This window comes from Daucus carota, chromosome 4, assembly GCF_001625215.2.
Source record: "Daucus carota subsp. sativus chromosome 4, DH1 v3.0, whole genome shotgun sequence".
Classification (NCBI taxonomy): domain Eukaryota; kingdom Viridiplantae; phylum Streptophyta; class Magnoliopsida; order Apiales; family Apiaceae; genus Daucus; species Daucus carota.
The window spans coordinates 19,138,220-19,163,985 of record NC_030384.2 but is presented as its reverse complement, the minus strand read 5'-3'; the positions used below and the strand labels follow the sequence as shown (position 1 = coordinate 19,163,985).

General features: G+C 33.4%; 1 protein-coding gene and 1 long non-coding RNA gene across 4 annotated transcripts; both read right to left on the bottom strand.

Moving 5' to 3' along the window:
• Window positions 1–260: 260 nt before the first annotated feature.
• Window positions 261–9,057, bottom strand: LOC108216966 (uncharacterized). Of its 2 annotated transcripts, XR_010291186.1 has the most exons (4): window positions 8,814–9,057; window positions 4,355–4,418; window positions 2,763–2,817; window positions 261–1,401 (listed from the first exon to the last, which is right to left on the bottom strand). It is a non-coding gene; the product is annotated as an uncharacterized LOC108216966 (long non-coding RNA). The 2 variants fall into 2 exon arrangements; XR_010291185.1 differs by lacking the exons at window positions 261–1,401; window positions 2,763–2,817; window positions 4,355–4,418 and adding an exon at window positions 8,125–8,537.
• Window positions 9,058–9,246: 189 nt separating this feature from the next.
• LOC108219604 (probable nucleoredoxin 1) lies at window positions 9,247–25,461 on the bottom strand. 2 transcript variants are annotated; one of them, XM_017393122.2, is made up of 6 exons: window positions 25,303–25,461; window positions 21,739–21,900; window positions 20,831–21,051; window positions 18,779–19,312; window positions 18,131–18,631; window positions 9,247–10,984 (listed from the first exon to the last, which is right to left on the bottom strand). In XM_017393122.2, the coding sequence occupies exons 1-6, from the start codon at window positions 25,382–25,384 to the stop codon at window positions 10,403–10,405; spliced, it is 2,082 nt and encodes a 693-aa protein (XP_017248611.1). In that variant the 5' UTR covers window positions 25,385–25,461; the 3' UTR covers window positions 9,247–10,402. The 2 variants fall into 2 exon arrangements, with proteins under 2 accessions (XP_017248611.1, XP_017248612.1); XM_017393123.2 differs by having other exon boundaries at window positions 9,247–10,978.
• Between the last annotated feature and the right edge of the window lie 305 nt (window positions 25,462–25,766).

Sequence of the window (25,766 nt, the reverse complement as noted above, 5' to 3'; positions counted from 1 at the left end):
AGGGATTGAAATCATGTCTGCTTCTGAGATCTTTTGTAAGTGTTCCTTATGTTGTAGGTCCTACACAGACTCTACAGACTTCTTCTGTTGTAGGTTCTACACAGACTCCTAGTGTCCTACGCCCTGCAGTGACTTCTCGTGTCCTACGCCCTGGTTCACCTCCAGGTAATTTTCTAATTGTATTTACAAAAATTTATTTGGCCTTGTTAGTAATATAAAATACTCTATTTACGGTTGGTATATTTATGAATGTGAATTTCTAATAATTGCAGGTAAAATAATGAATGTGGAGGTTCGTCTCACAAACACCCCAGCTGGGTTTGTGATACATAACCTTGTTCCCATCTACTTTCGACGAGATGCACATGGTCAGTTGGTACTTCGTCGGTTGTGCAAGAATGACGACAAATGGATGGATGCTTGGATGCCCTATGTTGTCAGTCACGTGAATGCTCTTCCTCAGGACCTTCTTAAGAAGATGTATTTACATTGGTATGCTTTGGAGGAGGATTGTGATAGATTATGGGCTAGGAGATTTCTCAGACACGGAGTTGACGGCTACGTTCCTGTGATGGACAACTACTGGAGGTGTACGATTAATGCATGCATGCCATTTTTTGAGGATGGCCCCCTTTCCTTGGATACTCTCTTAGCAAATTATCCTCGAGGGATGATTTACGATTGTGATCCCTTTAGACAAGGGGTGTCATATGCAGCCCAAGCTCAGATATCAGCTCGTTACAGACAAGATGAGGTGCAAGATATTGTCTTGTCCGAGCTTGCTTCTTGGTAGAGCTAGAGGATGGAGAGTTCAAGAGATTGCTGGATCACACGGAGACCAAGGGGCAAGGACAAAAATGGAAATTTTATCACCAAATTCCATTTCAAGGGTAGTAACTGGATATGAGAGGTAAGTTTTTAAGAAGTTCATAGAAACCTTTTTCACATGTTTCGAAGTTGACTTTAGTTATGTGACATGATGACATTTTACAATCTTGCTGATTGATTTAGCAAGTATAGTGTTTAATATGTGCATGAATCACAATGCAGGCTATTTCCTGCAGAGAAGTTTCAGCGGGAGGTACTTGATTTGGTGGATTGAAAGATTGCTATAATGTCACACGGATTTTCTATTAAATACCATTTTAACACCTGTTGAACTTACATTTTATCACTATATCGGTCTGCTGCTTTACATATTCAAACGTTTCACTTTCTGGGAATAAATCATATGGGTATCGTATCATTATGAAATTGCTAAATATCATCTCTTTATCTTAAATAGCATACAGGTAACCAAAATATGCAAGACATATTTGTAAGGTACCTCCAGAGTCGTATGTTGCTTCTTGTTGTACGGGAATCCTGAGCAGCTGGCTCTTTCTGTTGCAATACTCTACTCTGCAGTAGTATAGCGTTAAGAAACCAAAGCGATTAAAGTTGATTTTGTTTTAATGCTCCTAGCCTTCTTAACGTTATTACTGGTTGACCTAAATTACCTCCTGGCACTAAGTTAGAGTTGTCTCTCATCGGCTATAGCTTATATTCCCAAACTCACTTTATTGCTTCTCTTATCATTATCACTTTGTATAGGTGATACTGAAAAAGTATGGTGAAAGCAATCTACACAGAACACTAATTTTTAATCAGGTGATCCTTCATACTTTTGTAACATTTCATTCAAAAACTACAGGCGTCCGTAAAATTTTAGTTGAAAACCAGATTAACATGGCTCGAATGCATCAAAATAAACTTAAGAACTATAAATAATATACCCCTAAATTTTTAAATATTTTTATGCCTAAAATATAAGGTAAATTGTAATGTAAACGTCTAACAAAAAAAGTTAAGGACAGGGCATCACCAGAAGTTAAAATTATGATGACGGAATTACACATGTTATAATAATGAAGACTGTTATAGCAAACGAAAGGCAGATATGTGCTAAGAAAAAAAAGCTGAATTTTACTTCACGTTTTCGAAAACCTCTGCTCTTCATATGTTTCCAATATTAGAAAAATCATCACAATATAGAACATCATGTAAGACTCATACAATGTTTGATTACAGCCTGGTATCCTAGTTAAACCTGATAAAACAGAGCAAATCATCTGAAGACCTGACATTCTTTTACTCTTTATAGGAGACAAGAACACCAATAACATTTCCTGATCACTAGTGTGATATGTAAATACTCACATACAAGAAGGGCGGCCTCTTATTTTTCTAGTTAGGACTGCAATTCTATCTGAATTCACATCTCTAGCTTTAGTTGTAGATTGCCCTATTTCTTAAGTTAAATTTCATATTGTTCCTTTGTATTTAGTTGTAGATTTAGGGATCCGTTGTTTTTAAGGGATGATTCACTCCTGCTATTTGACAGATTTGGAATCTTTAGGGCTGTGTGAGATTGGTTTCATGCTTATGGATTGCAATATGAAATCAGAATTGGCCCAAAATATGTTTTTGGTACCTAACAGATTAATAGGCTCTACCCTCTAGGTACTTGCACACAGGCTATAATCTGCTCTAGGAATTTCTTGATTCAACCGAACATACACAGAGTAATAAACAAACACATACAAAGTCCCTTGGAAAAACCCAGATTTATAGTTTTTAAAGAAAATTTCTTTACTAAAGCCTCTGAAATGAAAAGACAAAAACAAAACAAAGGCAATAGTGTTCAAGTAAAGTTATGAATGCAAGACAATAGCTCATATGATTTGTGATTACTATCCAAGTAGGGGTAACCTCCATTCTACCTGTAGTTGCAAATTGCCCTATCTCTGAAGTTGAAACTCATATTGTTCCTATTGCCTGCATGTAGTTAAGCACCCGTTGTTATTGAGTAATTATCCGCTCTTGCTATTTGACATAGTGAAACCTTTCAGGTTACTTGCATATGGTTTCTTGCTTAAGGTTTGCAATATAAGATCAGAATTAGCCCAAAAATTGTGTTTGGGATCTTATAACAGATTTATAGGCTCTCGGTACTTACACACATAGGCTAAAATCTACTCTTGCAATTGCTTCATATAGCTACACATATAGATAGAAATACACAAACACATATAAAGTCCCATTTTTAAAAGAGAATGACCAGCTAAAGCCTTTGAAATGAGAGGGAAAAAAATGAATATATATAACAGTGCTCGAGCAAAGTAATTGATGCAAGCCAAAACACTAACCAAAGAAAAAACTCAGCCACAAACACCGGTCTGACTCCTACACCAAAAATAGTTATAACCAGCTGTTAAAATCAACACATTCGTACCTGGTAAAGGGTTTATAGTCAACACTAACTAGCCGAGTGGGCTGAAGGAGTAGTTACATTAAATTTGTCACTTGTGGAAGAAATACCAAGAGTCAAAGGAGGCATATGTAATGTACTCCCTTCGTCCCTTCTAATTGTTTACATTTGAGAGAGGTAATGGCACACATTTTAAGGCTCCTATATATAGTTTCATAAATTATTATTTTTAAACAATTCTTCTGAATAAAAATCAAAAGTTTATATTTTATTCAAGAAAAGAAATTTTAAAATTAGTCATGAAACAATACTTTTTATACACTTTAAAATGTGTGTCAAGCAGTAAAAAAGAATGTAAAAAATAGGATGGACGGAGGAGGTACATATTAGTGGGGTAGAAGTTGTGACGACTGACGAGGATTGGCAGCAGAGTTAATATCACCATTATATAAATAAAATGGCCAATGATAAGTTTTTGGTCTCTAAATTGGGAAAGTATACTATAGTCACATAGTACTCCCTCCATCTCATATTACGTGTCTTGTTTGAGAAAAAAAAAAAGTCCGATTTTATGTGTCCTGTTAGTTGTCCAATGTAATTATTCATTGATTTTAATTCCCAATAGTCGACTAATTAAACAACAAAATAGCCATAACTCATATAGCTAGGATATCGAGGATTTCACTGTACTACTAACCATAATACTAATTGCTTCGTATATAAATACTAGTATACTACTACCGAGAAAATGAATTAAAGTCAAGATTGAGATTGACAGAATATAGAGGTGGATTCTTATCTGATTATATGCATTGAAAAGAATAAATTTAAAGACAAAATACCACATCTAATATTTCTTAATATGTGTGATATTTACAAACAAGACACATTATGAGATGGAGAGAGTAATTAAATAGCACGATAACCAAGCTTTATTTTTCATAACTGACCATAATTTTAGCCTAATTACTAATTAACTATATTCTAAGGAAAAATACAAATTTAAAATTTTTAAGGAAGAAAACAAAATAATAATAAAGTTAAAGGTGAAGGGAAGTCGATGGGTAAGTAATGCAAACTAAATCATACATTTCCAATACTTACTTTTACAAGCACTATTATGTGTTGTCTAGCCAGCCTTTGTTGTTATTTCTGGCCAGGAAAAAATCTGCAACACTTGGCAATTTAAACACCCAAACAGTGTTAATGTGTGCATATATGTTCGCTACTGAAACTGCATATAGATGTGCATATATGTTTGAAAGTAATTAAGAGCAACAATTAAAAACCAATTTTCCCCCGGTATATGTTTTTTGTCCCCCACACATTTTCCAACTTTCTACCAAAATCAATCTACTAGGGATTTCTTTCACCACAAAGTAACGAGGGTCAAGTAATGTTCTTGTGGTCTGTTTTAAGTCGTGGGGGTAAGATATGGGTTTATCACTTCCGTAACTATGTATATATGTTTTCACATAGAATAAGGGCCGGTATTGTATCATAACCTTTAATGACAAATTTTGGGAGGATGACTTTAATGGATTTTATAGACTTTTAATGACTCTCTTTGACTTCTTAAGATTTTCAAAAACAATTCATGACTTCTGAGACAATGACTTTTAAAAATTTTAATAGACTTTTTTTTACAAATTCATGACTTTGAAATATTTTAATAGACTTTTATTAAAATCATAAATAGTCTTTCTGAAACCGTCTAGACCTTTTGCTATACCCTCTCGATCTTCTGCTATACCCAAGTTGGGTGTATGTTCACAAATCTAACGACTACAAAATCGAGTACAAGATATTATTGCTGTATTATATATACTATTATAATGTTTATTGAATCACATTTATAAACATAATGTTAATTGTGAATCACAAATCTCTCCTTTTCTAGGAAGTATGACATATTCTTCTTTCTTACCTCTTATTTCTACTCTTGCTCTTACCTGATGAGAAAAGGGAGCAGTGCTGGTGTATTCACTCGGTTTCAACTTTTTAAGCTGAAATCTCCCACAGGTGATTGGAATCTTTTTGTCATTACACTGCATTATGTCATTAGATGTTGAACAAACATCGAGCCACGCCACATGCAATTTACACTGTGGCAATAGATCAATCTTCTTTATCCGGCCATAGTACTTCGGCATGCCATCCACATCAGAGTACAAAGCCCAGACCTGACCAATCTCAAATTTTTCAAGGGATTTCTTGCCATCAAAATTATAAAATTCAGGGTCAGGAATTTCATAAGCATCCTCCGAAAAATCTGGTGCAGCACCAGCATCTCCAGTAGAATTTTCAAACATGAATCTGGCATCAGACTGCAACTTCTGGTCCTCCTCATCCGTAGATAAATCCACGCACAGATCACATTGTTTTTTCTGCTCTGCTTGGTTTTTAGGTGTTTTCTGCTCTGCTTGGTTTATAGGTGATGAACCCTAGGTTGGAGCGACCGGTTAATTGAGGGAAGATAAAGTCATGTCAAATTTTTTCAAATATGGCCTGACAATTTTCTGAAAAAATATATGCAACTTTACATAGAAAGTCATTAAAAATCTATCAATTATATTTTTCCACCAAAGTCATTGATATATTGAATAACAACTAACTTTTAATAACTTTTTAAAAGTTGTAATTCAATACCTAAAACTTTGAAAGACTTTTTAAAAATCCTGATACAATACCCCCTTACTTTTAAAGAGTATTTAAAAGTTGTAATTGAATACACCTAGATTTTAAAAGTCAATAAAAGTTATTAAAAATCCTAATACAATACCAGCCCCTAAATTTGCACAATTTGAAAGAGTTGCGTCAACCGAATGCTAGAATCAAGCAATTGCAACTCCACAGGAACAGTAATAACAAAATTATGAGGTTGAGGGAATTCATTTTGTGAGAAACAAGATAAAAGGAGGAGAAAACATGGGACTAGATGACATAATTCACAGACTCTTCCAATCTATAATCTATAACGCTTAGAACTGCCGATCCTCATATTTTACTTCTCCAGACATGAAACCTGGTTATAGATGACAATAGCAGGGATCGAAATACAAAACCGGGAAAAGGGCAAGAATGTCTTTTTACAGGTGATAAAATGTCTCACGAAATTTTTCACCGTGCTGGCTTATTAAATAGATTAAAAAATAAGCTATAAAACAAATTGACTTTCTATATGAATCTGTACACATATTTATCAGGATTATATAAAAGATAAACATCCAATTACCGGCAGGGGGTGTCTTTTTACAATGAACTTGAACAGAAACAAAGAAAAATCCAAATAAAGATACAAGTGAAAGAAGAAAAAGAGATGCACCTTTTTTACAATTAAAAAGCTTAATCTCGCAGAAAACATCACCAATTTAAATGAAGAATAGAAAGAAATAACGTAAAAACTGCTTTCAAACTGTTCTAAAGTTGGTAGGTAGATAAGAAGCAGCAGTGGAACTTAGATTTGTGGTTTTAATATTCCTTGGGTGCATTGTATATCAGCAAACATACCCTTGCTACAGGTTGAAATCCCATAAAAAAAAATAACTATAAGTGGAATGAAATTGCCTCAAAATAGTTACAGCAAATTGCTTTTGTTAAATATAAATATGATAGATATTCAAGTTAAAACATGAGTGTCTATATAAATTGCCTAGTGATGCAGCTGGTGCATTATATTGACAATCCATCAAAAAAATTGAAAGGTATCATCAGCTTTGTCGGCTAAGAACATAATGTATTATCGAATTTTCTATGATGTGCCCAAGGGCACACAATAGTCACCAACTCCCATGAGAATTCTAACTTTTGATTGGTGGATGGATAATAAATGTAAATGGCCCCCCTGCATTCACATCAATTCCACCAATCAAAACAAGTCATTCTCATGAAAGTTGGTGCTTATTGTGTGCCCTTGGGCACACATTAGAAAGACCGATGTATTATTAATCCATTTGTTTTTGTATATCAATGCATTATATGAAGGCATGCAACAATAACCTTGGAGAGAGAAACTCTTGAGCTTTATCTGGCAAAGAGGGTATACATATATATTGAGACATATTAGCTGTTTGCTGTTTCTTTCCGAGCAATGCAACACAATCTGTGGTGCAAATTTCTTATGAAGCTCCATTTTTGCATGAAGGTTTTGTAAGGTTTAGGAATTACTTTTCTTACTTCCACATTCTTTTTGTAACATATATGATACATGAAAAAACAGGCTAAAGCTAACTATTAAAAAAGGTCGGAAAGTAAGGGCACGGTGTTTCACGTATGTAAGACATCATGTACTTCTTTCTCAATGTGGTAAATAAAACACATCAATTGATTAGTCAACCTTAACTAATGAAACACTGACAAATTGAAATTCCCACTTAAAAACACATTTGTAGCTATTTTTCAGAAACATACAATATGGCATTCAGTCAAACCTTACTGCAGCACTCATTTACTGGCTAATTTTTGCATGCGGTGGGGAGTATTAAAATTATGAACTCTTTCAATCTCATCAACACCATAGGACTAGGACAAGACACCTTAGTGAGGATGGATTATTGAACTTCACCTATACTCTGAACATCACTACTGGCACCTTGACTTTTTAGAATCTGTTCAATATCTTAGAGGCAACTTGTGGCATGCGTTGCATTCATTGGATACTTTCTTAAGTATATTTCAGAATTCCCCTATGTTACCCGGACTCAGGTATGGGTATCTGACACGGGCACGAATCCAAGAGTCGGATTCTAATTAGTTAATTTTGATATAATTAGGATTCTTAGACATGGATCCAAAAATGAGACACAGGTTCAGGGACTTAGCATGTAAGCTTAATACAAAACAACTAAAACTTTATATAGACTGTGTATTCTACATTCATGAAAATAGAGTCTACTATACAAAAATCATACACATAATTATGCATTTTAAATTGTAGCTTAAAGATAAAAAAATAACATAGAAACAAGTCTTTTAAGGACCTTGATTTCTACAAACAAGTAGCAAGGAGACCTTAATTTTTGTTTTAAACTAGGATGCTACAAGGTAAAGTGTCCAGTTTTGATAAGAAGGATCCGACTCGGATCCTATATCCGCACCCGTATAAGGACAACAATGGAGAGTCCGAGTAATGGAGGAATTCCCTATAAGAGTCTACACGGTGGCATGAAAATGAAAACAACATAGAGCAGTTTTTAAGTTTGATCTTTGGAAAGCTATCAGATCCCAACAAACAACGGCAGTTATGTTCAATATTGAGCCAGCAGCCGAAAAATCAACTGGGAAAGTCCTGAAACATAAATGCTGAAGTCTACTTAAGCTTTCCCTACTATTATTATTTTGGCATCAAGCTCTGACATGAATTAGAAATTTCCATAATGTATGATATTATCACATGATTGCTTGAAAGTTTGAATTTCAGATGAGATGCAGACATATAAAGGCAGTAAATTTTAATACAGAGAATTCATCAAACCACTTCATGCAGCTTATTAAGTATGAGTAAATTAGATTAAAGTCAGAATTGGATAATTCAAAACAATAAAGATATAAAAGAAGGATGGACCTTTTGCATAGATTCTTGCTGAGATTCTACAGAGAAATCACAGATGGCCAGCCAGATATAGATGTAATCAAGAATACGCAAGATGTGGCTCCTACGAGAAGCAAGTGCGAATTATAGAATATACAAAAACATGTAAACAAATTACAGTAGCTCAATTACCTCGTAGGTATGAATACAATTCATCATATCATATATGGATACCATTTAAATGAGGTCAATTTACACTTGACCAAAACACACATTTTATTAGTACATGTACCTCTCAGGGCAAAGATTAAGAAGGTCACTTCTCTAGGCATCCCTACATGAATATTAAAATATAATCAAACGGATTTATTATCAAATACATTGAACAAGGACACTGATTTGTACGAGAAGCATAAAGAAAGATTAAGTCTTTGAAGAAAAATCACTTAATTGGAAGAACAAGAAGGATCGCAAACAAGAATAGAATGTCTACAACAAATTAAGATATGTTTCAACTTTGTAGATGCAAAATGTTGAATTTATTTTCAGCTAATAAGATACAAACTTTTTTAACATAACTATTAAAGATACAAACTTTTTTAACATAGCTAATAAGATGCAAACGAGTATTCGACGCCCATTTTTGTCGATATCGCATAGGAGATTGGATGCCACCCACTGCCTCAAGCACTCTGCAGAGTTTGGGGGTTGAAGCTATCCATGTCGATGTTTGTCGATGCTCGCTACTAAGTAGCCTACAGTACATTCTTCTGCTACTTTGTGGATTACGAAATCGTTTGATAAAATCGCCGTAGCTTTTCGTTTGGATATGGTTGTACCTTGATCAGTGATTACTGGAGAAACGACCTTTAAACTTGGTCTTAAGAGCTGGAGACTATTAAACCATTTCAGTGTTGTGCCTTGTAGACAAGTAGAAAAGAGCTGGCATTTAGCTGTATCAGAGTGTCTTGAAAAAATCATCGAACCATCAAATTGGTCAAGGTTTCTGTTGATTCTTTTGTTTTAATCCAGGTTGTTAAGCTGTCTAGTAAGCTGACAAGGATTAATTCCCGCTCTTGTGCTTTTGTCTATCTAATAGTTAATGTCTCTCCACTCTAGTGGTTGGTTACTGTAACGAGTCTTTTGGTTTTCATGATGCATTTGACATAATTATCTCTTTTGGCTTCTAAAAAAATAATAACGTACTCCCTCTGTCCCATTTTAACTGATGTTTGACTTTTTGACACGTATATTGAGATGCAAAAAACCTATATCTACACTTAATAAAAAAATTCAATTTTTATATCAAATTAAAGTTTAGATTCTAAACTTTTATGTGATATAAATTTTATAAAGAATGATTATGTTTAGATATGATTTTTTTAACATCTTAAAATACGTGTAAAAAAGTCAAAAGCAGTTAAAATGGGACGGAGGGAGTACCAAGTATTTAGCAAAAGAGGAAAGCGGAGCTCAGACATTTATAAATTCATATCATGGTTGCAGAAAGAAATTTTTTAAAGTTCGATTGTCAGTGAAATGACTTGATAAATATCCTACTGTCTCACTATTGTAAAGTAATAATAAATCTATCAAATTCCTAATCGCATATGAGAAACAAATCAATCAGCCTTAATATTCTCAAGATATGGCACTCGGTCATGATGGCAGTATGAGTTACGCAGCAACCCTTGATACACTGGCTGAAGATAACCATCTTCTAAATAAAACTCATTATAATCAAAATACTCATTGTAATCAAAAAAGGCCTCCTTCTCCATACTGCCCCCGTAAAATGGGAAATGCCTATGCTCGATTGTAAGAGATATAGATTTCCTAACGAGCCTCCCGTCTTGATCAAAGGCAAGAATCGAAGAATTCCCGTGGCAGTCACCAGGCAAACAATTACCGATATCAGGATGTAACTGAGTCCACCGACAGAAACAACAATACAACCTATAATCAGCAGGTAACAACTCCGTTGCGGGCGATACCAACCACGGGACATCTTCAACATAGCAAGATTCATTTTTGCTATTTGAGATATGTATCACTTCAAACTCATCATCTGTGTCCTTCATATCGAGATACATTTCTTTCAACAACCTCAAGAACTCCACGCAGAACTCCACGCGACCTTCGTCAAACGTATGACCCTCAAAAAACAGTATGATTCTCTTCCCAGCAAGTTGAGAGAGCTGCACCTGTATGTAATTTTGTTAAGTCAATAAGCAGAGAAAAGTTGGAAAGCAGGCGCATCATATAGTATACCTAAACTGAGCTTTATTCTGATGTATTACATATACATCAAGACTTATGCCATTTGAAAGTAACATTACAACTAATTTGGATGGTCTTGAATGGGCTATCTTCATATATTTCAAATAGACAGAAGGGAAGGCACGACCTCTGAAGGGGGGGGGGGGGGGGGGCAGGAAGGGATGGGAGAGGAAAAAAGACTATATATATTCATTAAGCTTTAGCTGGATTTTAAAACTACATTATGTACAACACAAACTATTTAATAGTATATCTTCCGTTCCTTCAATCGTTAGACTCATGATCAGCAACCTTGGCCCACTGTCATCTTATGTAAGACACTTGTTCAGTTCTGATTTTTAGTTTAAAGGAACGTTCGCTTGAATTGTGTTGCTGATATTGAAAATAGTAATAGTGAACTCAGCAGGAAAGAATGAGATTATTGTTCTAGTGACAGGCTCTACAGTGTTATAAATGGAAGCAATGTTCCTGAAATTAACACAAACAGTATCTATTTTTCAGAATTTCTATTTCCTTTTTGTTCCGCCTTCCTCACACACCATATTCCAGTAAATCTAGATGTAATGATTACCAATAAAGCCTGATAATTCATCATAAGAAAAGTTTTGGATCTTCTTAAACGCAAACATATAACTACAAATAAAAAGAAAACTTGATAAGATAAACCTGACGGAGCCGACACATTTAACATTATAAATCAGCCTTAAATTAAATGCACGGGGACATGTGTTCAGCACAAGATGAAAATCTTTAGACTCAAAGTTCTTCGATCTATCTATCCAAATTATGTAATGGTATAGACATAATGTTACTGTGCATAACCTTGTTGAATCTGTTATTCCTACTATAGATGGAGAGGGGGTTGTGAGTTTTTTTATTTTTTGAATCTCTATATTCAATTTGAAATGGACCAGATTTATGGGGGAAAATTAAAAAAAAGTTGTCCGAATGAATTAAACACATTTGCAAACTTTCACTTGTACACTTTCGTCAACTACGCAAACACATCCTTGTAGATTATAGAAACAATATATACAAAGTAGATCCCTGTCAGTGTTATCAAAAGTAAAACACGCACTGAATTACAATTATAAAGTAGTCTGACATTTATGATTTCAATAGGATTGATTATTGAAGATACTTTATATAAGAATTTAACATATATATAGAATATTACAATATAATTAAATTTGATAAAAGAACTAACATTTTATTTGCGGCACGATGGTAGAGTGGTTTGCACCTGAGGTTTAATTGTGAAAGGCTTTTAAAAAAAGAAAGGGAAATGACACTTGTAAATCACTGCAACTTTCAGACAATTAAGATTCATGATTCTGTATTGAATGTTAAATCTTACATGTGTGTGTGTGGAATTATATAATTATGTGTTGGAGTTTGATTCTTTTAGGTTTCGTCATTCAAGAATTATAATATATAAATATTCAATTAATATGGGTTGTTTAATTGTGACATTTTTTTTGAAGGGTTAAATGTTCACTTACCCAAGGTTTACCAACTTATACGGCTTATGTTTGTTTGTTTTTTTAAGTGGCCCATCTGCCATATCACCCGGATTTGTTGCTAGAAGTGTTCTGGCATGATTTAGGGCCTGTTTGTTTTAAAGAATCAGAAGCTGCTTCTGACTTCTGCTTCTCTTGACCCGTTTGTCTAAATAAGTAGAAGCACTTTTAAGAAGCTGAGCATGCTAGCTTCTCTTTCACAACTTCTGCTTTTTTTCCAAACACTTTATTAACTTATCTACTTCTCACTTCTCATCCACTTCTTTACATTAAGCACGGAATCACTTTTTTTAAGCTTGCCCAAACAGTCTATTAATATTTAAATCAAAGGAGTAATTATGGCCTTTACCCATAGATGAAAGGCAAAAGTGAACCACTAAAGAAGGTGAGTCAACAGAGGATCACAAAAGATATCGAAGATTGGTTGGAATACTTACTACATTACTGTCATAGTCACTCAACCAGACATACCTTTTGCAGTGAGTGTATCAAGTCAATTTTTCTCATCTCCGCGGGACGCGGTATCTTACTGGAAGACGGTCATTGGAATCTAGAAATTTCTCAAGGGTACCACTCCACTAACTTTTTTGTTTCTATCTATTTCTTAATTATCCACACGTCACTAACTTTTTTTTTACTTTTTTTTTAAATCACTTTTCATAAATATTTAACATTGCTCACTTCTTATTTTTTTCCTCTGAAATTATCAATTAATAATTTAAAAATCAATATCAATATCAATCAAAATATATGTACACAAATAGACACTTTATTCATGATTTTATCATACTAAAATTACTGTTTATAATTTTAAATATGTAGGTTTGTATTTTACTTACAATTTTTTTTAATCAAAAATCAAAATACTTGATAATATCAAACATGCAAATCACATTAAAATAAAACAAAGAATTTTCATTTATGCCTAAATTTTCAAATGTTTAATTAATAATTTGCTTTATAAAACTTAAATGTTTAAATAGTTGAGGTGCTAAATATGAAAAAACATGTAACAAAAAAATAAAGTGAATAAGAAATTATTTATAGAAAACAATAATTATCCAAAACTTAACAATTATGGAACAATTCCATCTAAATATATAATTAGTGAACATATCACATAAGTATATAACAATAATATTAATTGGATCACTAAAGAAAATTATTTATCAAGATTATTACTTTGGTGAAAAACATTATTAATATATATATATATAGGCACTTGCTCAAATGAGAACTTTCTTAAAATGAGAACCGTGAGAACTTTTGTAATTTATCAAAATCTCATTAATTTGAAGGGGGCCAGGGGCACCTTCACAAAAAATGTATATCATTAAGGTCTTCACCTAGCTAGCCGAAAAAAAAATTTAAAAAAAAAAATCACTGATGACGTGGCAGTGGACTTTTTTTTTGAATTTTTTTTTTTGACTAGCTAGGAAGAGACTAGTTTTATATACATTTTTTATATTGGGTACCCACTAGTTTGATGTTTATATTAGCCAAAATATGATAAATTAAGGAAGTTCTCACGGTTCTCATTTTAAGAAGTTCTCACTGGAGTAACCCTATATATATATATATATATATATATATATATATATAGGCAACTGTTCAAATACAAACCACTAAAATAAAAACTAAAATACAAACCAAGATAAACTATACCTAAATGACATCACCCACCCCCTATATGTCATCACCCACCCCCTATATGTCATCACCCACCTAGGGCCCACCCTCGCCCCCACTTAATCCACCCGGGGCCCGCTAGGGCCTTGCCATGGCTCCTCACAGGCCCTGGACTGGCTCCAGACAGCCTTAAGAGCCAAAACTTGTCCCCACCATGGTCCCACTAGGCCCCGCCCCAACCCTACTAGGCCCCACTTAGACCCCGTCTAGGCCCATCTCGGGGTCCATCCCCGGTCCCAAAACCCTTACCATTCTACTTAATCTGCGTTGGTTTGTATTTAGTTTGTATTTTAGTAGTTTGTATGGGAGCAGGACCCTATATATATATATATATATATATATTGATGCAGGCCAGCGGGTCAAAAAGGCCAAAGAAAGTATTTGGGAGCAGTATAACAGACTTTGGAAGCCCATTTACTAAAATATTTGAGAATAGGTTTAGTCATATTATTATTATTTAATATTTAGGAAAGTAGATTATTATATATAGGACTTTTATCATTGTAATTCAGCAGAGATTATTATTATTGTGAAATATATGGAGTTGATTTTGAATATCTCTTGAGAGAGAGGTCAACCCTAACCCTAATCAGCCCCCATCCCCCATCTGCCATCATGCATGCATGCATGATGGGGTATGTATGTATGTATGTATATATGTATGTATTACATTTAATATCAATACAAATGTTTGATATAAATTAATATCTTTTTATATTACCCTGCGAATTTATATCATAAAAAACAAACAGTAAATAGTCTTGGTGCTAAATATGAACAGATTTGTAAAAAAAATAGGTAAAGTGATCATGTAACAATTTCATTCAAATATGTAATCGAAACAAACATATAATAATTTTGTGATATTTTTGTTATATAATTATCATTTTACATTATTAAATAAATTAACCTCCATTTAGCACTTTTCAATGAATTATTTTTTTGATTAAAAAATAATAAATAACATAATTTGGTAACTAAAAATAATGCAAGATGTGAATATGCGCCACATTTTACATGACTTTAAAAATTAAATTGTTTGAAATCGGAATTCAAATCAATTCACTTAATTGGATGCATTATTTATTTTCAAAGATGATAAATCACATAATTTAGTAATTAAATTATATAGTAAATATTTATAAATGATTTTCCATATTTTAGGCAAAAAATTTCTGATATATAAAGGTAATTTTCACAACACTAATTTTCACAAAAGCCGTATTTTTATTATAAAATTAATTAACCTTTTCATCTCTCCAGATCTAGCACAACCCTGTCACATTATCGACTCTACAAATAATTTCATCAAGAAATTCTAATACATAAACATCCAAAATATGTCAAGTGCTCAAATACAAACCAGACTTAAAATAAAAACTTAGAAATGAGAGTCATTGATTTAGTATAATCTGATGACCCCCTAGATACAGTACGATTAATCTGTATCCTCCCACACAGAATTGAAGCTTTCCCCCTCATTTTTAATTTGATTTTCCCAGTTGATCGGTGAGGCTTTTTTGAAATTCGACTTCACTGTATTTTTTCATATGTCAAAACGATCAATTTGCATACCATATGTGCTATGTTTTGACGTGATTTTGAAGGGAAAAAAATAATTTTTAGTTCTAACTTTAAGAAGGTTTGTATTAGAGTAAGACTATATATATAGGCTAGTGCTCAACTACAAACTCTCCTTATCCTAAAAACTAAAAACTAAATGTGAGCCCTTGATTTAATCTAATCTGATGGCCCCTAGCATGCAGTACACAGGATTAACATGCACCCTCGCGCACAGAATTTCAGCTTTTACCCCCTTGTTTTTAAATTGATTTTTCCCGTCAATCGATAAGTTTATTTTGAAATCCGATTTCAATGTATTTTTTTATATCTCTCAACGATTAATTTGCATACCATATTTGATATGTTTCAACGCGATTTTAAAAAAAATATTTTGGTTTTTAAATTAAGAAGGGTTTGTAGTAGAATAGCTCTCTCTCTCTCTCTCTCTCTCTATATATATATATATATATATCATCAGATACATCTTGATTAAAAAATATATATATATCATTAGATACGTTTTGTCAAAAAAAATATAGGACGGACTATACATCTCCAACATAATGCATAAGTTATTTTTAATATATATATATATATATATATATATATATATATATATATTAAAATTATACTTTGAATATTTATTTTAGTTCAAGTCTGGTTTTATAAGTATTTATAAATTGCAACATTAGATTATACAGTTATATTAAATAATAATTTCTTATTCTACAATTTTAATTATTTTAATATTAGCGATATTTTTAATTCAATATTGATATTATCCATGTTAATTAGATCTATAATGATATTGATATGAATAATTTACAATATTCGCAATATATTATAATTCTAACATGATTTATTATAGGTAATGATTTATAATTCTAAGAATTTTATGTTGTTAATGGGGTTCAAACTTAGACCTTTGGTTGTAGTTGGATTCATTATTCAAAAAAAATATATGTTGTTGACGGAACTTGAACCTTGGAACTTTGATAAGTAAATATGGAATATTCCTTAATATTAGATATATCAACTCTCATCTGTTTACTGAAAATTCAACTATCAATATACTTTCTGCGATTAACCTATTTGTAACATCACACACCGATAAGAATAAAAGTACGTGGGACCTATATATTAACAAGTCAATAACTAATATTACTCTTTTGGACTAACCCGTGGTGGTTGTTGGGTCGGGTGTGCATTCAGTTACGAGCTTGGATGTAACTACAAAATATATCTTTGTTTGCTTATTATATAGTACTAGCCTTTAACCCGTGCGAAGCACGGGCGGGTATATAGTTCGTAATTTATTATTTGTAATTTAAATTTTAACATCATTTTATTGGTATTTTAGTATTAACGGATTGAATTTTAATTAAATTATATTATTGAACTGACTATATTTTCACCCGATTACTTAAAAATGGACAAATCCTAATATATATATATATATATATATATATATATATATATATAAAGACACACACAGGATTTTAGTACATTTAATCCGAATTTAGTAACGTAGATTTAAAAATAAAAAAATCAGAAAATTCAAATATTTTCCAAACATAGCCGATCGTGTAATACTTTTGAAAGATTTAGTAAATCAATCGAATTTTAATATAATTTTGTAATTTTGGTTTTTTGACAACAATAACTTTTAAGATTAGAGTTGGAAAGAGTTATATAATGGTTCGTGTTTATATTGAGATAGAACACGTTAAAATTAAAAAGAGTTATATGAAGGTTTTTGTTAAAAGAAGATGTTCAAAATTGTATATATATAATTTTATTCATAACATCATTATAATTTTATTTATAACATCATTATAATTTTTTTAATGAAATATTATATAATAATGGATTGTTATGAGTGTTTTTAGGATTTGAAACTGTTTAACAATATAATACTAATAGACTCCACATTTGTAGACTTGTAGTACCAAAAGGAGAGTACCGAACCAAAAAATATAACTAAAATCTTGGACTACAAATTATACCCATGTTGGCTTATTATAGTATAGTATAGATAGATGTGTGACTATATACCAATGCTTAGTATATATTGTAACATGAATTAAGTTGAATAACAATTTTTTTACTAATTACTACTATTAGTTAATGTGATTCATAATTGAAGTAGTTAAAACATTTCATGTACTTGAGACAATAAACTGGTACTGGATATTGTATGACTTGTTCATGATGGAGCATGCTTGCATATCTTTAGATTCTCAGTTTTCCTCATCTTATAGAATTTATAAGACACAAAAAATATGCCAACAAACTCACCTTGGTTGCATTTTTTCCTTTGAAAACTGTGTTTGGATCCCATAGCTTTTCCAACTTCAGTTCCTTTACCTTCTCAATCAATAAATGGGCAACTTTCTCACGAGTGAATGGAAATGCTTCAATGTTATATGAGGTTAACATGCAGGCACCCCAAGGTTCAATGAATTCCCCACGAGGCCCAACAATCACAAGCGTAGTAGTGAAACATAGCGAATCTTCACGAGGAAAACAAAAAAGCCGCAACAGCTTTCTATAATTCGGGTCCCTATATGGAAGAGCCAACCAAGGCATAGTCTTGAATTTTTCCCAAAATGATCCTTCATCTGTACGGTCATCAGTACAAATGGTGTCATAAAGGTAAATGAGAACAACCTCAAAATTTTCTTTCTTTTTTGCCAGTTCTTTGTAAGCCATCTTAAGTTTTTCGGTGAGTTGACCACAAGAACCATCTTCATAAAAATACAAGGCTACTACCTTTTCTTCAAGTGTGTGGATAGGTACCTGTCAATACATGCAGCAAAATTTTGATGCAAGCATTAATTAATATGATCACCTAGACTCGTAGGGATGTGAATATGAACCATTTATTATTGCTAACTCATTGCAGAGTTTAACCACTACTTTTTCCATCAAATGTGAAATTTGTACCTTGTCCCCTTTGTTTGAGATGACATAGTCACGTTCCGGGGAGGCCAGGAGTGCTTCCAAGGAGGGGTTTTTTGCGATTGTATCATCTTGAGATTTCAAGGATAGTATTTTTGCATCGGTGAAAGGATAACCCTGACCTCCATAAGTCTCAAAAATAGTACAACTATTAGTCTGCAAAATCTCGCCATTAGTGCCAATGACAATCGCATTATGATACACATCGGAGATACCAAATCTTTGTTGCACATGTTTCCTAGCTGTTATATCTGACAATGGGATGGCAGTCCATGGCATGCAAGAAAATAATTCTTCAAAATGCTTCGAAGGCTCTACTTCAATAATACGACGACCATATCTTATCTCCTTCTTTCTAGAATCAACAGCTATGAAAACGACCTCAAAATTGTTGTTCTGTTGCAGATAATTGTATGTGTCCACCAAGGATATCATGCACCGTTTGGTGTAAGAACAAAAACGGGTTAATGGAACAAAAAATAAAACCACCACCTTGCCTGCCAATTGATCCACATGGACCTGCAGAATATATTCTACATTCAGATATGAGGACCCGTGGTATAGATACGGGTCTTTGGGTTAAATTTCCAAAACTTAACATTTAGGTTGATTCCCTTTCCAAAATCAAGGGATATGAATCCGTTTATGCTACGGAAGACCATAATATACGAAATGCAAATCAGACTAGATTTTGGTACACAGATACATGCACATTACATGATTACCTAAACTACTAACCATCAATTTGGCATAAACGAAGGTTCTTTTAAACTTAAAAAGATATATAAATTGATCTAATGGTTTGAATTAGAATTAGGATAGCGAACCCAATATGATAATTTTTATAAACCACCCTATGTATGATAAGTATATAGGATTCTATAAATCTTGGAGCAAAAATCCATTCAACACGTAAAACTAAGTGTACAGCAAATGTCAATATTCTGCATGACTTAAGAAGCGGGTAATATGGAAAAAAAATCTAACACATGGAGCACAATCTATAATATTCAAGACATCTCTCCAACTCTATAAACATTATTTTATGATTCCACTTGTCTCAACTCTCTCTCTCTCTCTCTCTCTCTCAATTAAATAACTATTACCATCAGCATGTACAACATTATGTTTCTTCCTTGGACACAAGGTTTTAGCAGACTTCCAGAATGTTCCCAGTTGATGTGGAAGTTTTATTATTTAAACTTGTAAAAGCCTAAAAGTAGACCATATTTAAACAACTCATCCGTTTTCAATGTTTCACATTTGTCTACAAAAGTGTTGGAACTCCTTTTCACAAAACCGTGTTTATATTTTATATGATTTGTGCCCAAGTTTTTTTTTTAATTATCCACAGAAATGTCATAATTCAAGTGATGTTCTTCACAAACATGAACTATCCTAACGGGACTAGTTTTTTAGGCCTATTTCAATTAAAAGCGTATAACAATTTTAACTAATATATACAAGCTACTTATTTAAAAAGATATTTTGTGGGACCACTTCATTTAAAAACCTTTCTAATTAAAACACATTACTTTTTTATAAAAAAATCTATCTATTCTAATTTAATAAACAATTTAACAAATATAAATATGCTTGAAGTAATGGTGCAAAGCACGGGTTATATGCTTGTATACACATATTCATGATATACCCAATAGTTACCAATTCACTGTGTGCCTTAATTGAAGTTATGGACGAAGTTGCTGGTGTTGACAAAAACGAAGTGCTACTGTACAACTGCTCATTAGTGTGATCTACAGGTACATGTAGTGTGTTTTGAGCATATATATAAGGGGGAAATAGAGATGACCAGAAATATGAAGGCAGAGGGAGAGGAAGAGAGTGTGTCTTGGACAAGATATACACACTCATGCTCAGTGTGGTGTGTTAACAATAACAATATCTATTGATATGACATGCACAAATTTGGTAAGCGACATAAACCTTACCAATTGGATTCTGCAAAATAAGTATATAAAATGCAAATATTAATTCATTGCACATACATGTAGTGATAAAGACATAAATGTGTACCCGTTGTCCATTGTATTTGACAAGATAATCCCTATATTCGGTGAAAAGAATGTCGGGAAAATTAGACGCAGACATGTATCCTTTTGCTCCTCTACCTTCCACCTTCCACGTTTGTTCATCTACGTCCTCACTTATCTTTGTATAGTTACGGGCAGGTATCAGATTAAAATGTGGTCCTTTTCGCATATTCTCTACTCCAATGACTCTAATGCAACCGTATCCTGTCAATTCATAAGCCAGATTCTAAATTAGGTTTCTCTACTCTTAATCTTTTCTTTACATACAATGAAAAAAAGACAGCCTAATGAGGGAAATTTGGAGGCAGAAATCATAAAGAAATCTGGGCAGTTTCAAGCAGCAGAAATCTGGGCAGTTTTGAAGTGCAGAATGTAAATTGTGTAACTGCAGAGTTAGTGGCTAACTGCAGAAATTAAAACCATAAACTACAGAACATTAAACTGCAGAATCCAAGTTCAACAAGTAGAAAATTGCAGAATCTAAATTCTAAAATCTGGGCAGTGGGCAGAAATTATAAACCAGTCGACCGACTGGGTATTCCAGTCGACCCAGTTGACCAGTCAGTACCAAGTCCCCCAAAATCCTTACAATTTTCAAGTCTCCCAGCCAAGTCTACCACTCTGCACCGCCTGCTCAACTAGCCGACGACTAGTCGAGCGACTCAACAACCATAAGTATTGCTGACGCGTGTGTGCGCGCGCGCGTGTGTGTGTGTGTGCACACGTCGATATACCTAGAATTATGGAATTGTATCGTGTCAATTACAACCATGGGAAGCGTTAGGTGCTAATAACTACTGAAACTTTTTAAATACTGAGATTTTAACACGGAAGTATATTTTTTAAGCACAATGTAACACTTCTGCAATATAGTAGGCACGACAAGCTCACCGTTGATTAGATTAACGTATTTTGCCAATGGCAAACTCATGGCTGAACTATCATCTGGTGATCCAAAACTCCTTACTTCCAGTACCGGCGTTCTAGGACTGGAGTCAAGTGATAGCAGATTCGAAGTTGGCTCCTCAGGAATAGTGATGTTCCTAATTCGTCCTGGTAAATGTTAGCAAGTATCAGATTTTACGTAGTCAGCAAAAAAGGGTGAGGCAGAGCACAATTGTATGGCAATTCCTTCAGTATAACAAAGTTTTACTAACAATCTCAATTCCAATAATTAAGCAAAGTTTGAGAATAATAATTACTTAAATGATAACCCCTGAATCTTTAAAATCTTATCACTAACAAAGAATATAGTTTCAAGAACTTATCACTAAACAGTAAACACACCTTAACCTTTAATCTGAAAGCTTAAGCATCTTATAAGATGTCTCATACACAATTAGAATATTAAAAAGATTAAATTTTTACAGATTTAATACCAAGAAAAACAGCAAAGAATAATTGAAGTCCGTAGATGAAATCTTTACACTTTATCAGTTTAATTACCTTGTCATATGAAAATTAAAATCAATTTATCCATCAAACAACGAAAAAAAATCCCCAAATTATTATAGGGTTTATGAGAATGGCAGCATATTATACATCTGGTGAGGAATTATCAGAAGATGAAAATGATGAAAGCAACATGTTTTTAATGACAACCGAGGATCCCACAACCTTTGAGGAGGCTGCGTAAAAGTCTGTATGGAGAATAGCTATGGATAGTGAAATAGATTCCATCAACAAAAAAAAGACCTGGAGTTTAGTTAAGTTACCTGATGGAGCCAAGTAAATTGGGGTAAAGTGGGTGTATAAAACTAAGCTGGATGAACAAGGGAATATAAGCAAGCACAAAGCCCGACTTGTTGTGAAAGGTTATTCTCAGCGTCACAGGATTGACTATTCAGAGGTATATGCTCCAGTGGCAAGGATGGACACTGTTAGATTAATCATAGCTCTAGCTGCTCAAAGAGGGTGGAAATTGCATCAGTTGGACGTAAAATCAGCTTTTCTACATGGAGAGTTAGAGGAGGATGTTTATGTTGACCAACCTAAAGGATACAAAAAGAAAGGAAGTGAACAGATGGTCTATAAACTGCATAAGGCTCTATACCGCTTAAAACAAGCACCTCGAGCTTGGTTTATACGCTTAGAGTCATATTTTATTAAGGAGGGTTTTATACGTAGTCCAAGCGAGCAGACTTTGTTTGTGAAGAAAAAGGGAGATGACATTCTTATTGTAAGTATTTTTGTTGATGATATACTCTTTACCAGTAACAGTGATGAGTTACTTGAGGAGTTTAAGTACTTGATGAAGAAGGAGTTCGATATGACAGATTTAGGTGAATCAAAATTTTTTTTGGGGATAGAAATTTTGCAAGGATCAGATGGAGTTTTTATATGTCAAAGGAAGTATGCTTCAGAAGTACTCTCACGCTTTGGCATGGCAGAGAGCAATGCTGTGCGAAATCCGATTGTTCCTGGTCAGAGGTTGCACAAGGATGTAGATGGAGAAAAAGTGGATGCAACTTTATACAAACAAAGAGTGGGAAGCTTAATGTATCTCACAGCAACTTGAACTGATATAATGTTCGTTGTTAGTCTTATCAGTCGATACATGTCCAGCCCAACACACCTGCATTTTGCGATTGCCAAGAGGATTTTGAGGTATCTCCAAGGGACAATGAATTTTGGAGTGTTTTATATAAGAGGAGGTACAAGTAATTTAGTGGGCTTCACTGACAGTGATTACGCAGGAGATTCTGATGACAGCAAAAGCACCTCCGGTTATGTTTTTATGCTAAGTGGTGGTGCCATAGCTTGGTCTTCACAGAAGCAGCCCATAGTAACATTATCTAGTACAGAAGCAGAGTTTGTCGCTGCAGTAGGATGTGCCTGCCAAGCTATATGGTTCATGAAAGTTCTTGAAGAAATCAACCATAAGCAGGTCAATGGTACGATGATTAAATGTGACAATACTTCTGCTATTAAGTTGTCTAAGAATCCGGTATTTCATGGCGGAACCAAGCACATGAGAGTGCGTTATCATTTTCTGCGTGATCTAGCAAAAGAAGGAGTTATACAGTTATTGTTTTGTGGCACTCAAGATCAACTTGCTGATTTGATGACCAAGCCACTTAAGTTTGAAGCTTTTCAGAAACTACACAAGGAACTTGGAGTATGCAAAGCTCCAGATGAACTAATTGTTTGATGACAATGTGAGTTCAAGGGAGGATATGTTGAAGTAGTCAACTCCAGTATGCACAGTCCACTAATTCAGGAATAAAGTCCGAGTCTTTAGGGTTGTTTTAGCATTATTCATATTAGTATTTAGTTGGATCACCACTAAGCCGTAGTTATAGGTTAGTGGACTGTTTTCATGTTTCTGATGTAAGGGGTCATTTGTTAACCACTGAACGAGACTGTATTAACTGAACGAGGAATCATCCGGCATTCAACTCGTTTGTTTAAAATTTATGATTCCTGGACGACACCTGAAGTCACTGGAAATTTAGCTGGACGACCCAACCTCCAGATTGTGTCTGGATGGTTCAAAAAGTGTGCATAGTTTTTAATACCTTTTTAAATCCCGACACATATATTTATATTGAATTATATTATATAATTTTGAATTAAATTTTATTATATATAAATTTATGTGCAGTATATAATTAGCATAAAAAAATATAAAAATGAATCTAAAGTTTATATTATTTATGAAGATTAATTAATAATAAATTTGTGAAACATCTGTGCTAATTTTTATTAATTTTAAAATTTTTAATTTATAGTTTTACTTATATAAATATTGTTTATAGTCCATATTTTACATACTTAAAAAATATTTTTATTATATCATTTCTATGCAGAAAAATTTTAGTCGTTCAGAATTTCTATTTGTATAGAAATTTACCGTTCATAAATTTTATTCGTCCAGAAATTTTACTCGTTTAGAAATTTTACTCATCCAGATATTTGATCCAGATTTAACAAATGAGGCCTAAGGCTTATATATAGCCATTCTGCATTTTTCAATAAAAGCTGTAGGAGAACTTTTATTACTTACCAGATTTAATTGTGTTATTGTGTTCCAATATCAATGTCCTTACAGGGGTGACTTCGTTGTCCATTGTTTTTGTTGATTAAAAAGACAATCTCAATTCCAACAATTAAGCAAAGTTTGAGAATAATAATTCCTTAAACGAGAACCCTTTAATCTTACAATCTTATCACTAACAAAGAATATAGTTTTCAAGAACTTATAGTTAACCATTAAGCTAAAAGCTTAAGCCCTGTCATGATTCTAATAAGATGTCTCATACACATATAGAATATTAAAAAGATTAAATTTTTACAGATTTAATACCAAGAAAAACAGCAAATACTAATTTAAGTCTAAATAAAGATCAAATCTTTACACTTTATAAGTTAAATTAAAATCAATTTATCCATCAAACAAGGAAAAAACAACCCCAAAACTCAATAATTAAAATAGGGTTTATGAGAATGGCAAACCTGTAAATTTGATGAGATTGGATTTGACATAAGCTGCGAAGCTGCTGCTGCTGCTTCTTCTGTGCAGAATGGAGAACCCCATTAGCCTTGATACAACTGGTAAGTGGTAACTCTTCTGCAACCCACGGGGAAGATATTGTTTTTCTGTTATATTTTATATATATACAAGTACGGTTGTAATTCGAGCCGGTCGAGTTCGGTTAGAGATTTGGGCTCATTTAATTATACGAGCGGCTCGACTCGGCTCGTGAAATTAAACGAGCCGAGTTCGGTAGAGGTTTCGGCTCGATTAAGTGTAAAATTAAACGGGCAGCTCGCCCAACTGGTTAAAATTGGCTCGTTTAGCTAAACGAGCTGGCTCGACTCGACTCGTGAAATTAAACGAGTCGAGTTCGGATAGAAGTTTAGGCTCGATTAGCTAAACAAGCCGGCTCGACTCGGCTCGATTAAACTAAACTCGAAAC

Bases quoted from the DNA above. Each gene is read 5' to 3' on its own strand.
- LOC108219604 (XM_017393122.2), bottom strand. From the start codon at position 25,384: ATGGGGTTCTCCATTCTGCACAGAAGAAGCAGCAGCAGCAGCTTCGCA. The intron at 19,313-20,830 runs GTACACATTTAT...TATATTCTGCAG, and splicing joins TCAAATACAATGGACAACGG to GTCCATGTGGATCAATTGGC. The intron at 18,632-18,778 runs GTACAAATTTCA...ATGTATTGACAG, and splicing joins TCTCAAACAAAGGGGACAAG to GTACCTATCCACACACTTGA.